Source organism: Carlito syrichta, unplaced genomic scaffold, assembly GCF_000164805.1.
Source record: "Carlito syrichta isolate Samal-C Ts95f unplaced genomic scaffold, Tarsius_syrichta-2.0.1 Scaffold304225, whole genome shotgun sequence".
Classification (NCBI taxonomy): Eukaryota; Metazoa; Chordata; class Mammalia; order Primates; family Tarsiidae; genus Carlito; species Carlito syrichta.
This window is the reverse complement of record NW_007248321.1, coordinates 69,444-85,720: the sequence shown is the minus strand read 5'-3', so window position 1 is coordinate 85,720 and position 16,277 is coordinate 69,444. Positions and strand designations below refer to the sequence as shown.

The 16,277-nt window shown below is 45.2% G+C and overlaps 1 protein-coding gene across 1 annotated transcript in view; it reads left to right on the top strand.

Annotated features, from left to right (window-relative positions):
- LOC103261928 (filamin-A-interacting protein 1-like) overlaps positions 1-16,277 on the top strand; it is a gene marked incomplete at its 3' end in the record, with an annotated part of 166,012 nt that overhangs the window by 97,466 nt on the left and 52,269 nt on the right. The window contains exon 2 of the mRNA XM_008059512.2: positions 5,593-5,874. Coding sequence (XP_008057703.2) covers positions 5,599-5,874 — 276 coding nt within the window. The remainder of the gene's footprint in view (positions 1-5,592; positions 5,875-16,277) is intronic.

The window sequence follows — 16,277 nt, the reverse complement described above, 5'->3', positions numbered from 1 at the left end:
TTCCTTATAATCCTATAAAGTAACTTAACAATAGCAATGAAATACATAAAATTATTGTGGCATCTCATCCTATGTACTAGGTAGGTTCTTGAAAATATAAATAGATAAAATAAAGCCAAGAACAGATAGAGACTGGATACTGAGAAGCACGGAAAGAAGCCAAAACCTAATTTGTGCAGGAAAAAAGTTTTGCTATTAGTAGGGTGGGGAGTTTTGACCCATGTTGAATCACAACAGGACAAGACAAACCTGAAAGGGGCAAAGCAAAAGTGGGAGGCTGAGGGACGTTCAAGGTCAAGGTGAACAGCGGAAGCAGAATCGCTGGAGATATCTTCCTCTTCTTTTTACTTGTTCACGTGATCTAGAAATACTTGTTTTTTGTTTTGTTTTGTTTTTGAGTTGGAGTCTCACTCTGTCGCCCAGGCTGGAGTGCAGTGGCCGCTTCCGGCCACCGCAGCCTCGACTGGCTGGGCTCCAGCGATCCTTCTGCCTCAGCCTCCTGGAACGACAGGCACGCGCCACCATGTCCTGCTGATTTTTTGATGTATTGTAGAGAGGAGGACTCGCTACATTGTCCAGGCTGGTCTGGAACCCATGGGCTCAGGCAATCCTCTGGCCTATGCCTCCCAAAGTGCTGGGATTATAGGCATGAGCCACCATGCCCAACCAAGGTAATTTGCTTATTAAAGAGAAGAGTCTGTGCCCCAGAAAACACTGATTTTAAAGCAAGGTCATAAAACTCAATCTGCACCCCCAGTTTATTTGTATTTTTCTCAGGGAAAAAGTTCCTTAAGGGGTGCACACCAAGAAGAAGCAAAGGCATTCTTGGCTTCTTGCAGGAAGTCTGTTGTCTACACGCTTAAACCTGTAGCCATGCAGTCAGCTACAAAAAAGTCTTTCCTGTTAACCAGCCTGCTACCCTTGAACGCACAGTAGACAGGATTGGGCCACCTTGGGTGAAGTGTTCATTATTGTTCAGCCCAGGGCTTTGAACACAGTCTGTAGCGTTCCTGTTTGGACTTTGCATCCTGTTTTCATAGTCTGCACCCTTCCTCACAGATCAGGGTGTTTGTCAGGAAGGTTTTTGAGCAATTCGCCATGTCACAAGTGATGCAGCAGGTTACTGATTTCAGAAGACGTCTTACTGCTTAGTAACCGGTTTATATTGACATGTGAGTTTTGCAAGAGGGGCTGTGAAGGAAGACATATGCATGATTTTCTCAAATTCTGCAGCATGAAGTGAAAAAACGTTATCCCAGGGAGCATTTGCTAACTTTTCCCTGACCCTCTGACTTGTGAGGCATCCTCTCTCAATCTGCATGTGTTTAAGAACTGAGAGGAAGGCTGCATGGGGGAGTCTTTAGAATCAGACCTGGAATCACTCTATAAAAAAGACACCTGCACACGTATGTTTATCACAGCATGGTTCACAATAGCAAGAACATGGAACCAACCATGTCTGTCTGAAGACGACTGGATTTTAAAAAGTGGTATAAATACACGATGGAATATAACGCAGTTATAAAGAAGAACAAAATCTGAACTTCACAGTGACCTGGATGGACTTAGAGTCTATCATACTGAGTGATCTTTCACAGAAACAAAGAACTGAGTATCACATGTTCTCACTCATAAATACACTTTGAACAACTATCGTAATACTATAAGGAAAGGATTGACAATAGCAGGAAACTGCGGGGGTTAGGGGGACGGGGAGGTGAGATTGGTAGTCGTGGCAATCTGCCTGGGGAAGGGGGGGGCACACCTCATCAACAAGGGTACCTGCACATTGAATATTTGTATACCTAACCCTGAATTGTACCCACAATTTTAAAATAAAAAATTTGCAAGTTAAAAAAAAAAAGAATCAGACCTGGGTTCAATCACAGTCCTTCCCTTCACTGGGAGGAGCTGTGTGATCCAGGAAAAGGTATTTGATCTCTTTAAACTTCAGTGGCTTCATCTGTAAACCTGACAATACTAGCCCATACTTGGGGTTGATGGAAATATTGCATGAGATGCTGCATGTCAAATGCTTCCGACATCGTGGCGCACGTAAGAAATAATAAGTGAGCACCGTTTAAAAGGGAGAGTATGAATGCCACTAAACGTGATGTATGAAGTTCATTTTTGTCTGGATGTTTTCTCCACTCGAGATAGAATAAAGCCGTTTAAAGCGGACATGATCGCCAGCAGACTTAGTGATGCTGTTGAGAAAGTATGCCTTTCTTCCTCATGGATGCTAATTCCTTCCTAAAACATTCTTGACCTGTTAGTTACTGCTGAGGATTTCTGCATTCCTGAGCTAGATAGCTGCTGATTGCTGACTTTGTTGCGAAGATGGATGAAGGCCTTATTTGGCTGCCCAAGAAAGGACTAAAATCTGTGTGTTCATGCCAGAGGAAAAGCAATTAATGTAAAATTTCAGCGTCACCAAGGAAAAGTATTTGCTAAGACAGAATTAACATCTGGGGTCCGCCACAAGCGATTTCTCATAAACCCAAGTGAATTAAGTGGAAGGGAGAGGGAACTCAAGCTTCCAGCCTGATTCACGATACACAATCATGAGAAAATCTAAAATATGTGGAGTATGTGGGTAAAAACCATTTATTTATGCTATTTGTTTATTTTCTGTAGAAAGCAGGATTAATTGAGAGGACAGAAAAGCTCCCACAGTGGGAGGGGACCCGAAGGGGTTGTCCAAAAGCCATTTAAATAATACTATACTAAAATGTATTTTAAAACATTAATTTCAGACTGAAATTTTTTTTTTTTTTTTTTTGAGTTGGAGTCTCAGTCGCCCAGACTGGAGTGCAGTGGCCACCGCAGCCTCAACCTGCTGGGCTCCGGCGATCCTTCCGCCTCAGCCTTCCTAGTAGCCGGAATTACAGGCATGTGCAACCACGCCCGGCAGATTTTTTATTTATTGTAGAGATGAGTTCTCGCTGCCCAGACGGGTCTCGAACCCACGGGCTCAGGCAATCCACTCACCTCAGCCTCATCCCAAAGGCGCGGGATTACAGGCTGAGCCACCGAGCCCGGCGAGACCGAAATTTTTAGGAAGGATGAAACATAAAGAAAAATTGCTACTAAGAGGACTTTCTGTAGGTTTGCAAATAGAACTATGATTGAGTAAATGCAGGTAACATATAGAGAGTTACTACGTTTGTCCTTTCTTGGGAATATCCTAGGCCGGGCACGGTGGCTTACACCTATAATCCCAGCACTTTGAGAGGCCAGGGTGAGAGGATTGCCTGAGCCCACGGGTGGGAGGCTGAGATGAGAAAATTGCCTGGTTTGAGACCAGCCCTGGCAGCTTGCAGAGACCTCGTCTCTACAATAAATCAAGAAATTAGCTGAGCATGGTGGCGCGTGTCTGTAGTTCCAGCTACTTGGAAGACTGAGGTGGAAGGATCTCCAGAGCCCACCAGGTCAAGGCTGCGGTGGCCGGGAGCATGCCACTGCCCTCCAGCCTGGGTGACAGAGTGAGACTCCGACTCAAAAAAAGAGAAGATCCAGAGACATTAGCATCATTAGCATAACTACATGATACATCAGGTATAAATACCGTGTATGATTAAGTTTAAAACATTACCTCACTTCCTGTGCTTTGGGAACTACAGTCTGGAATTTCTGTGAACTCATGGTTTAGATTGTAGTTGTCAAATCAGTGGTTTATGTATCATCTCAAAGAGCCTTCAGATCTTATAGAGATAATAGTTCAGATAAAAGGAATTCACATATGGTACGGAGTTGTAGGGACTCACAGTTCCATTTGGGAAGCCCGTGTGATGTGTTGTGATGTGTAACAGGTCAGGAGTTAAATCTGAAACTATTCATCACCTTTCTTTCTTCCTTTGGGCTATGTCAGTCCATTCTGCCCACAAGTAAACTGTGATAAAATATAGTAGGACTGCTCCAGAAGTGCTCTGGCTTCCCTTACAGAGACACACCCATTATCTGTTCACCACGGAAACACAAAAGACGCTCTGAAACTGAGCACTGATCACTGACTGAATCGGAAAACAGGGTGTCAGCGCCCCAACCACTTTTCTGGTTTATATTGCTCAAAGTTGGGACACTGCACACACACACACACACACACACACACACACACACACACACACACACACACGGGTCCATTTGACTATGAGTTTATTTCAAAAAAGGAGCATGAATGTCGATTTCAAGCTTCATTGGAAGAACTGAATATTCACCGTCTGAAAGGAAACATCACACTGTGGTTATTTTTTTCTTACAAACCTAATTTTTTTTTAAACAACCCTTTCCTTACTTAGTTTCTTAAGTATGGCTGGAGTCATAAAGGAAACTTACTTTCAGATAACAAAATCCCTACATTTTCTCTAAAACGAATAATGAAAATCTTTTGCTTAGCTGTTCAGGGAAAGGGCTGTTTATAATATGAGTTTTTTAATAAGCCCATGAGCTAAACTACTATATTTAAGGATTTTGGCAAATTTTGTAGTACAGCCCCAGGATATTAGAGCTGTCTTCACAGCTCTTTGAGTTCCAGCCTTTGAGTTCAAACGGTTGTTTGTAACTTACCTGTCGGTTGACAGAGAATCTGTAAAGCCTTGGTCATGGCATGACTCCAAGGAATCCTTCTCCCAATTCTCTGTGCTCTTGTTACTGTAAATGACTGATGTCAAAAGGCCCAATTTCGAAAAAAAGACTGTGGAAAGATAGAATCCCACAGCACTGAACACTGCACCAGTCTCTTCTTCCATGGGCTTTCCCCTTTTCCTTCTTCCATCTCAAGCCTCTTCCACCCCGGGGGTATTCTTCCGCACATCGTGACGTCCAACTTGTTCCTGCAGGGTTTGAGGTTGGAATTTTCTGATAAATAAACTTTTTATTTTACAACTATTTTAAATTCACGGGATTATTGCAAAGATAATTCAGAGAGTTCCCCTGTATTCTCCATCATTCCTCATATGCTCCATCATTGACATTCTGTGTTAGTGTGGGTGCATTTATTTGTCACAGTTCATGAACCAGTGCCAATACGTTGTTGATGGGATTCATAGCTTTATTTAGACGTCCTCATTTTCTCCTCACCGTCCTGTTTCTGTTTCAGCATCTCTTCCAGGATGCTGCATGACACTTAGTTGTCCTGCGCCCTCAGGCTTCTCTTGGCTGTGACAGTTTTTCAAACTTTCTTGTTTCCAAGGATCGAGACAGTTTAAAGGATGACTGGTTAGGATTGTTGCACAATGTGTCTCAGTTAAGATCTGTCTGATGTCTCATTATTGGCCTGAGATGGAGAGTTTTGGCAAGTTTCACAGAGGTCAAGTGTCATTCTCATCATGTTGCAGCAAAGACACAGACCTTCAGCACGACTCCACGTTGCTGATGTTGACCTTGAGGGTTTGGTTCTGGGTGTCTGTCAGGTGTCTGCCTTTATCCCTCCCCCCAAGACCATCAGAGGGGTTTCCTGAAGACCTTAATGACATATGTGTCTGGTTTTTCCTTATCGGCGATGTTGTCAAGTGGCTATTTGTTTCTAGATATTTAGACAAATATAATTCTGGAGGTGGTAAAGGACATCTTCTTTTTTCTCCTGTGCTGTAGGTGGGAATGCGATCCCGAAACCAAGGAGGTGAAGGTTCATCTGATGGGCAGATCTCTTGCCCCAAGCCCCCTGTCATCAGCCATGTGGGTGATAAAAGTCTTTCAGAAGATGCAAAAAGGAAGAACAAATCAAATAGGAAGGAGGACGATGTCATGGCCTCAGGAACTGTCAAACGACACCTGAAAACACCCGGAGAAGGCGAACGAAAGACTAAGAAGTCCCTGGAGTTATCCAAAGAAGATCTCATCCAACTGCTCAGTATCATGGAAGGGGAGCTCCAGGTAGAGTCAGACTTTCTCAGCTTCTGTGTCTCCAGTTCCTAAGCTATCAAATAAGAGGCTATAAGTCTGTCCCCCCTCTCTGGTCTGTGAGCTTCATGGAGAAAGGAGATATGTTTTCCTTGTTTATTTCTAAATCCCTAGTGCCTGGTGCAAGTTTACACTAAATAAATATTTGCGGAATGAAAGATTAATGGAAAGCTTCTGATTCCAACTTCAAGCTCTTCTTCTTCTTCTTTTTTTTTTTTAGTGAGAAGGCAGGATTTATTGAGAGGACAGAAAAACTCCCACACAGTGGGAGGGGACCCAAAGGGGTTACCCCACCTTCAAGCTTTTCTAGAATCGAAAACTTTCTTCATGGTATGATTTAGGTAATAATTTAATAAGTGCCCCTGCACTCGGTGGGCAATCAACTAGGATGTCTAATTGAGACATTGACTGTGGTTGAAACATGTAGGAAAGTCATTATTATTATTATAATTATTTTTTGAGTTGGAGTCTCACTCTGTCATCCACACTGGAGTGCAGTGTCCACTCCCGGTCACCACAGCCTCGACTGCTGAGCTCCGGCAATCCTTCCGCCTCAGCCTTTCGAGTAGCTGGAATTACAGGCGTACGCTACCACGCCCGGCTGATTTTTGATTTATTGTAGAGATGAGTTCTCGCCAATTTGCCCAGGCGGGTCTCAAACCCGCGGGCTCAGGCAATTCACTCACCTCAGCCTGCCAAGGTGCGGGATTACAGGCTGAGCCACTGAGCCCGGCGAGGAAAGTCATTATTAAGACTGGAGAGTTATGGTCAGTTGTTTCTTTCGCTTTGTTCTAGAGGGCAAAGTAAAAGAGTTATAGTGATGAAAAGAGAAGGAGAGGCAAGAAGGCTTTGTTGAAACCAGCCTTTCGGCCCAGTCTTATGTCATTTTTTCATAGCTTTCACCCTCAACTTTCTACAATGTCACAGGAATTGAGATTTACACAAATAAACAGAGCATCACATTCTTTGTGAAGAAACTAATTGTTTCCTGAGCATTTTCAAGCCTATTTTCTAATATGATCTCAGTTAAAATGCGGGTATCCCTGTCTGTATTTTATAAATGAAGAAATGGAGGCCCAGAAGGGTGACATGGCTTGTCCAGATCTCATCTCAGGCCTCCTGATTCTTGGTCCTGGGCTCCTTCTTCGGCTTATCCCCGCCAACCCTATTGAGCCGGGTCTCTCCCTCTCATGAAGTCTGTGTTTTTAGGGATCCAGGAGGCAGCTGAAACTCTTCTGAGTTTCTGATCCCTGAACAATTATTCTTCTAGAAGTAGAAGAAAAATAACTTTTTTTTTTGAGGAGAGGATGACTTAAGAGCGTAGTTAAGCCGGGCTCGGTGGCGCTGAGGTGAGTGGATTGCCTGAGCCCGCGGGTTTGAGACCCGCCTAGGCAGGCGAGACCTCATCTCTACAATAAAAATCAAAAAATGAGCCGGGCGTGGTAGCGCACGCCTATAGTTCTAGCTACGTGGAAGGCTGAGGCGCAAGGATCGTCGGAGCCCAGCTGCGGTGGCTGAGAGTGTCTGGGCGATGGAGTGAGTCTCCAACTCAAAAAAAAAAAAAAAAAAGAGTGTAGTTACTGTTTTCCTTTTTGTTTTTGTTAGCCTGCATGAGCCTCTAAGGGAATACTAACAATTGCATGTAATAAAATCCTTGTGGGTCTTTTTTTTTTTTAACTTTTTCTTTTTTTTACTGTTGTTAGCATCAGAGAGGTAATTTGCATCTACCCTAAGATAGGGCGGGCCACTCTGATACTGTTCTCATCTGTGTGTGCACACAGATAAAGGAACCCCTGGGGTAAAGAGAAACATAAAACATGCAAAGTTCACGAGTTTAAAACAAACAAACAAACAAATGTGACTGAGCTTACCATTTACAGACTTAGGAAAATCAAACCTGCATTTCACAGCAAAAGATGAAAATTTCCAGAGTGTCGCCATTATTAAAAATAGCTTCACCACTCCCAGAAATGAAGTGTTTTGTCTGCTGACATGGACTGTGTAAGAAAGCAGAAGTACTTTAGCCTTTTAAGCTGCTCTAGCTGACAGTATTGACCTGAGTGAAAGGCCCAAATGTTGCCCTGGGCACCTTCGGAAGGTAACGCCATCAGCTCCCTTCTCTCCAGCCAGGAGACTTGTGATGCCAGTGGTGCTTACAGGCTCTAATTTCTCTACGAGGCTGTCATATCATGGTGGCCTGTGGAAAGTATTTACGATTCACGTATCTTTGATAATGTTCATAGCCGTGCTAGATATGGTTCCAGATTTTAGCTATGCAAAATATAAACTTGCACATCTGAGGCATTAAAGAAATTAGTTGGAAGGCTCCAAAGACAGGCACTTGGCTTTCCCTTAATCTTTGTGATTACTAGTATACCTTCCTTACAGAGTAGATGCATTCTTGAGAAGCTATAAATAAGAAGAAAGTGTAAGACATCTTTTGTGGGGGAGAGGGTGGTGAGAAAGTGAAAGGAATGACCTTGTGTTTTAAGAAATTCCTTGGTGAGTTCATTTGCAAAGCAAATAATCTCTTCCATCCAAATGCACACACATAGGTCCAAGTACATATTTATGTATTTGTAAATGTAGATTTCACAATATTGGATTTATTTAAAATGAGAGTGGGCCAGGCTCAGTGGCTCAGCCTATCATTTCTGCATTTCGGGGGGCCAAGGCAAGTAGATTACCTGAGCCCGTGGGTTCGAGACCCACCCGGGCAACTTGGCAAGACCTTGTCTCTACAATAAATCAAAAATGAGCCGGGTGTGGTAGCACGCACCTGGGGCTTCGGTTACTTGGAAGGCTGAGGCGGAAAGATCACCTGAGCCATGAGCCACTGCACTCCAGCCTGGGCGACAGAATGAGACTCCAACTAAAAAATAAATAAATAAATAAATGAATAAATAAAATAAAATGAGAGGGTTCCCATATTTAAAGTGTGGCAGACACGTGTTCCCTATCAGCCTTGTCACACAGGGGTGTTGTAGCTCAGAGTGGCCACAGGTGGCATCAGCAAATGTGAGTGGGCTGGACAAAACAAGGCAGCGATGAGAAAAACAGTCCATCTACAGGACTCGAGCTGAGAGGAGAGGCAGGGATAGGCCTTGAAAGTTAAACTACCATCAGCCCAGCCCTAGATGTTGTCTATCTTGATGTGCACCGGGCATTTAATGAGTTGTCTTCCAGATTGCGAAGGCCACCTATTGCTCTCCCTTTGGGGGTTGGTTATGTGTGTGACTCGAACGTCCATACTGCTTTCAAGGTGCTTTAAAATACTGGAACTGTGGGGTACCGGTGAGGTGTCTTCTTTTTACTACATGTGTGAAACTGACATACCGGTTTGCAACTCGCCTGAGGTAAACACAGCAGTCTAGTTAGAGTTGACCCAGATCCAGGTCCGGGGTCTCTCCGTGAATGTTCTGTCCCGTGATGTCACTTACATTCTGGGGGTGCCCAAGGGTGGTTGGGTTCCAGAATGTTCATAGTCATTCTTGGCCTCCAAAATTTCAAGTAGACTCGCATTGTAAACTCAGGGCCAAAGGCCTTTTGTGAAAAAAGAAGGACTGGGTGTGATGGCTCAAGCCTGTCATCCCAGCACTTTAGGAGACCAAGGCAAGAAGATTGCCTGAGTCCAGAGGTTCGAGCCCAGCCTGGGTGACTTGGTGAGATCTCGTCTTTATAATAAATTAAAAAATTAGCCATGCATGGTGGCGCACACCTGTAGTTTCAGCTACTTGGAAGGCTGAGGCGGAAGGATCGTTGGAGCCCAGCAGGTCAAGGCTGCAGTGGCCATGAGCGTGCCACTGCAGTCCAGTCTGGACGATGGAGTGAGACTCTGACACTATGTGTTGTGTCCCCTGAGGTCGTACCTTGGGAGGACCACAACTCCAGGGCAGGAGAAGTAGGGTGACACTTAGAAAAGGGCTTATGGTATAGGGAAATAACACCAAGGTCAAGCCTGCCTAGAGGAGGTTTTTTTTTTTGAGTCGGAGTCTCACTCTATCACCCAGGCTAGAGTGCAGTGGCACGCTCACGACCACTGTAGCCCCAACCTGCTGGGCTCAGGCGATTCTTCCACCTCAGTTTTCCAAGTAGCCGGAACTATGGGCACATACCACCACATCCGGCTAATTATTTATTTATTTATTATAGAGATGAGGTCTTGCCAAGTTGCTCAGGCTGGTCTCAGACCCATGGGATCAGGCATTCCTCTTCCCTCTGCCTCCCAAACTGCTGGGATTACAGGTGTGAGCCATGCTCCAATATGGGAGGAGTTCATAGCAGTGCCTTGGGGAGAAGGAGGAGATGGATGTTTTTTCAGATGTTTCCTGCCAATTTTCTTATTCTCAGACTCCTTCTTGGCCTCTCTCGTTCTCTCCAACTTCTGATCCACCATCATTCTGGACATGGAAAACAATTTTGTGTATTTTCTGGTACACTGGTGCCCTTCACCTCCAGCCCCTGTTAAGTGAGCTATGGGAATTTGTTGGACCAACATTACAAACAGCATGACTGTTCCAGCCTAAGAAACCTGCTTCTGGGTTCCTTGGGGTCAGTCAGAGATGAAAGACAGAGAGCTGGGAGAAATGGGCATTAATTTGATACCATGGAGTCAGGGAGTGAGTTGGTGTGCTCACCCAAAATGCTCGCTCCCAGACAGTACAACTTTCTGAGTTTATACTTCATAGCCCCTCACCCACTCCCATGGCTAATTAACAAGGGCGTGACTCAAGGTCACCTAATCCTTTCACCCATCCCCAGGGCTGAGTTAACAAGGCCTATGGGCAGTTTCAGAATGACCCAAGACCTCCTAATTACGTTGACATCTTAGAGTCATCTTTTGGGATTTACATGGATTTTAAATTTTATAGCTCCTTAAGTGGGGGGAAGGAAGTTACAACAGTCAGAGGAGCTACCTTGGTACATTTAGATAAACAACTTTGAATGAAATATGAGAAAATGTAAGAAATCCCCATTCCCCAAACTTTGGCCAATAGCAAGATTTGCAAATTTGCAATCTAGGTATTTTATGAACTCTCCAAGTGCACTGTTTGTTTTTGTTTATTTGTTTGTTTTTTGAGTTGAAGTCTCACTCTGTTGCCCAGGCTGGAGTGCAGTAGCATGCTCACGGCCACCGCCGCCTCGACCTACTGGACTCAGGCGATCCTTCCACCTCAGCCTTCTAAGTAGCTGGAACTACAGGCACGCGCCACTATGCCTGGCTAATTTTTTGATTTATTGTAGAGATGAGGTCTAAGTTGCCCAGGCTGGTCTCGAACTCATGGGCTCAGGCAGTCCTCTCGCCTCGGCCTCCCAAAGTGCTGGGATTATAGGCATGAGCCACCGCGCCCAGCCTTGAAGTGTACTCTTAATGAACATATATTAGAGATGGAGCTGGCCCTTCTAAGGATTGTTACATCTCAAGGAGTCCACCTCGAACCTGTGATGTCATGAGCCTTGTCTCAGAAGGTCCATCTTCCAGACCTTTCAAGTGGATGCAGGCCTACTGTCCACCACAAGGACTGCCCGGTGCTGCTGCAGGGGATGACTGGGATGGCTTCCATCATGACACTTCCGTCACCAACTGCTTCCAGTAACAAGGGTGTTCTAACAAAGTGGAACTCTTTGGGCGAAAAACCAGTTACATATTTCCCAGTCTAAACTGAAAGTCATAAAATAGCACATCCAGACCATCGTGTGGGCACCATGAGTAATTTCCCCTGGCCTTTGCCCAAAATAGCACTTTAAAAATCCAGCCAGTTTGGATGGACTAAAAACAACAAGTCTTCAAAAGAAATGGTCCTCACATCGAAAAGTCATAACACAGAAGATCTAGCAAAAGGATATTCTTGTAAAATGGTTCAAGAACAAGATACTGATTAATTCTTGATTCAAAAAATTAGCCATTTTCTATGGCAAATTCCCTTGATTTTCTTGAAGACATTCTAAGAAAAATAACCTTAGATTGTGTTTTATCATTTCTCCTGTTGTCACTGTGGTGATTTCTTTCTACCTGTGTAGAGGAGACACAGAGGACACTAGATAACTAAGTGACACGCCATCATTCCAATTGGCCTGGTGTTTTCCAGGCTACATCAGAGACAAGTTCATTGACACATTGAGAAACCCGTCTTCTACTGGGGTGACTGGCAGAAAAAGGCGTCACCCTCTTTTCTTCAATTTCAACCCATGAAATTGATAACATGACTGTGGGCTGCTAGAAGTGTCCCCGATCTGTAGCTTTCTCAACCCACAAGCACATTCTTTTATGGTTCCTTCTCTGACATTGTTCACCAACTTCTCCTCACCTCTCCACCACCTGCTATAGGCGAGCCTTCTCTCTCTTCTTTCTTGCCAAGGGAGTTAATTCATTCTTTGGGTTTAGTTCATGAATGGTGCATTAATTTAAAGTTAATTGATCTTACAATATATAAGAAACATTGCTATTCGAGAGGTCTGAGGAATGCAGAGTTGAATAATAACGATACTAATACTTATAGCTGAAATGTGATGAGCCACACTCTGTATGGTTTTGGGCACTAGGTGTTATGGCATGAAGAAAGCTGATGACCTGGTTGGATAGATGAGAATATACAGGAACTGGTGTTATCGGAGGATAATTGCAGTGCAAATCACAAGAGTACAAAGGAGGAAGGGATTATGAAAATATCAAGGCCGGAGCAGAAGCTTTCCTGAAAATGTGGACCTTGAAGAACTGGCAGGTTTAGGGCAGGTAGAGAGAGGCACCAGCATCGAGAACAACATGTGCAGAATCAGATACAGAGAGTGGGGAGCATGGATATGCTTCTTGGGAGACAGTCGGCTGAGTGAAGAAGTATTTGGGGAGGTCAAGCAACACCCCCATTTGGAGACTATAAATAAGAGGTCCTCCCCAAAAGTAGGAAGGTATGAGGATCCCAGGGGTATGTGATGCAGAAGTTGGGGAGGAAAGACTGTCGAGAAGAGACAAATCGGCAGAAACGCCCTCAGGAGAGAACCCAGGGGTATTCTCTATGTTTGGAAACTTGGAGGCTGCTGAGAATTGGGCCAGATCAGTTTCTGGGGTGGCAGGTAAGTTTGCAGTGGGTGGGGAAGTGAAGGAAAGTTAAAGAAATAGGGCGGCCCGGCTCAATGGCTTAGCCTGTCATCCCAGCATTTTGGGAGCCCGAGGTGAGAGGATTGCCTGAGCCCGTGGGTTCAAGACCAGCCTCGGGCAACTTGGCGAGACCTCGTCTCTACAATAAATCAAAAATTAGCCAGGCATGGTAGTGTGCACCTGTGGTTTCAGCTACCTGGAAGGATGAGGTGGAAGGATCGCCGGAGCCCCAGCAGGTTGATGCTGGGGTGGCCGTGAGTGTGACCCTGACTCAAAAAAAAGAAATAGGGTAACACATCCTTTTGAGAATCCGGATGTTTAGAAGGTCTTTTTCTTTTGGTGACAGTTAATTATACTTGATGTTTTGTGTATATGTGTGTGTGTTTTGTTTTTGTTTTTGACACAGCCTGAGAAACCAATTTTCTGTCTTCTGTAGCATAGTGTAAATCATTTGTCTGACATAGAGTAGGCCTGTATATACATTTGTTGACCTCCCTATTTAAAACTACTACATCGCTCACCTCTACTTTTAGACTTTAAGTGAAATCATGGGATTATTAAAAAGTAAAAGCCTAAAACAGCATGACTTGAATGCCACATCCCACAGGGAAATGCACTAACATCCAAAAGGTTTGGTAGTTGACCTTGTCAGTGTTTTGACTCGGGGCTTGTGGGGGGGGTGGGAGTTATTGTGACGACTAACCTTAGCCAACATAGATGTTATTTGGAGAAGTTTGAATGAGAAAGGCAGAGGAAGATAAAGCAGTAGCCAGAGGGAAAGCAAGTCCCCAGAGGGTTTTGATGATGAGAGACAACCAAGCTTACAGATCGAGAAGTTACAAGATGAAAAAGGAGCCAAGGTCAAGGGGACAGTGAAGAGAAGAGTTTTGGATGACACCTCTTGGAGGACAGAGGAAGGAGGGAATCAAAGGTATGATTTTGGGGTTGAACTTGGTTTTGACCTTGAAAGATGGGTGGGGATGAGGTTGACATTCGTAGCTGGGGAGCGGGCAGATCCCCCTGAAGCCTCCGCTTTCTCCTGGGGAAGGAGACAAAGTCATGTTTGGATGAATGAATGTGAGCGGCGGTCCTGAGAATGGTTTTGTGGGGGCCAAATTGTTGCCGAGGGGATGCCAAGAGGTAGTGGGTATGAGCAGACACGAACACTGAGGAGCAGAGTTCAGGATTCCTGGGTATTTGCGGGGTGTTGGTCTGCTTGGCAGCTGGGGCGTAAAAACAAAGCCATATTTTACAGCCCTGAATCTGGGTGGGTGAAAGGACAAAACTAAAAAAAAGCACTGGAGAGACAGTGCCCAGCAGGGGAGGGAGATTGTGGGAGGAGGAGCATGTAGGTCCCTGGGAGGAGGGCAAGACCCGGCTGGAAAGACTGCACATTCGGCTATTTGCACTTCAGGGCTCTGTGGGGCACCGAATTTTTTTTTCCCACCCTTAAATTTTTCATTTCAAAATCGTGAGGTACAATTCAGGGTTAGGCATACAAATATTCATCATGCAGGTGCCCTTGTTGATGAGGTGTGACCCCCCTTCCCCAGGCAGACTCCCACTACTGCCAATCCCACCTCCCCGCCCCCCTCCGACGCCCCTAAATTCCCCGCTACTGTCAATCCCTTTTTTTTTTTTTTTTTTTGAGTTGGAGTCTCACTCTGTCACCCAGACTGGAGTGCAGTGGCCGCTCCCGGCCACCGCAGCCTCGACCTGCTGGGCTCCAGCGATCCTTCCGCCTCAGCCTTCCAAGTAGCTGGAACTACAGGCGCGCTACCACACCCGGCTAATTTTTGATTTGTTGTAGAGATGAGGTTTCGTCAACTTGCCCAGGCAGGTTTCGAACCCGCGGTCTCAGGCCATCCACTCACCTCGGCCTCCCAAAGTGCTGGGATTACAGGCTGAGCCACCGAGCCTGGCCCAATCCTTTTCTCATAGTATTATGGTAGTTGTTCAAGGTCCACTTAGGGTTGAGGACATGGGATACTCAGTTCTTTGTTTCTGTGAAAGATCCCTCAGTATGAGAGGCTCTAAGTCCATCCAGGTTGCTGCGAAGTCCATGGTTTTTGTTCTCCTTTATGGTTGGACCAACTGTGCTGTCCATCAAAAGAGGGCTAGATTTAAAAAAAAAATGTGGTACCTATACACGAAGGGTGGCACAGTTTTAACTAACACCAGGTCTTGGGTGTGGTCCTGGGAGTGGAAGTGGATTAGTTGAGACAAGAAATGGTACAGTTGAGGTCCTGGCTGACTCTCCCACTAAATGTTGCCATCTCCTTGGGTGATGGAGTGGAGAGCAAGTGGATCATTTTGCAAACATGAGGGCTGGAGAGCAGGTTGGCAGGTAACTGCTGCCAGACTCCTTTTCTAGGGTTTCTTTGATCCTGTCATTCTACTGCTGAGGAATTTACAAGAGGTTCCTAGACTTTATCAGATAGATGGTTAAATTGCTCAGATCGGACTGGAGAAACTCCCCTTAGCCATGAACGTTCATCTTAGTGTTCCTTAACACGACCGTCTCATCCAATCAGATGGTCCCTACGTTCTTCCCAATCCTGCCCCCCGATCTTAGTGTTCTTTGACACAGCTATCCATTTGATCAGGTGCTTACTATGCTTCCCAGCCCTGACACACACGTGCGTGCGGGCGCGCGCGCGCACACACACACACACACACACACACACACACACACACACACTCTTATCCTAGTGTTCTTTGACATAACCATCCATCCAATCAGGTGCTCTCTGTGTTCTGTTCTTATGTTCTTTCCAGCCCTGATACATACACAAACAGAGACGCAGGCGTGCGCTTTCTCTCTCTCTCTCTCTCATCTCAGTGTTCCTTGACACAGCCATCCATCCATTTAGGTGCTCTCGATGTTCTTATGTTCTTTCCAGCCCTGACACACACACACACACACACACACACTCTCTCTCTCTCTCTCTCTCTCTCTTCCAGTATTCCTTGACACAACCATCCCGTTCAATCAGGTGCTCTCTATGTTCTTTCCAGCACACACACACACACACACACACACACACACGCACACACACACACACACACACTATTGCCACTGCACAAGACCCACAAGATAGAAATTGGGAAACTCAGGACATGGATTTGTCCTCGTCCTATCCCATACTTCCTGTGCCAGTCAGTATTCCTTAGGGAACGTCCCTTGTCTGTGAAATCTTTTCTTTTCTTTTTCTTTTTTTTTTTTTTTTGGAGTTGGAGTCTCACTCTGTCGCCCAGACTGGAGTGCAGTGGCTGCTCC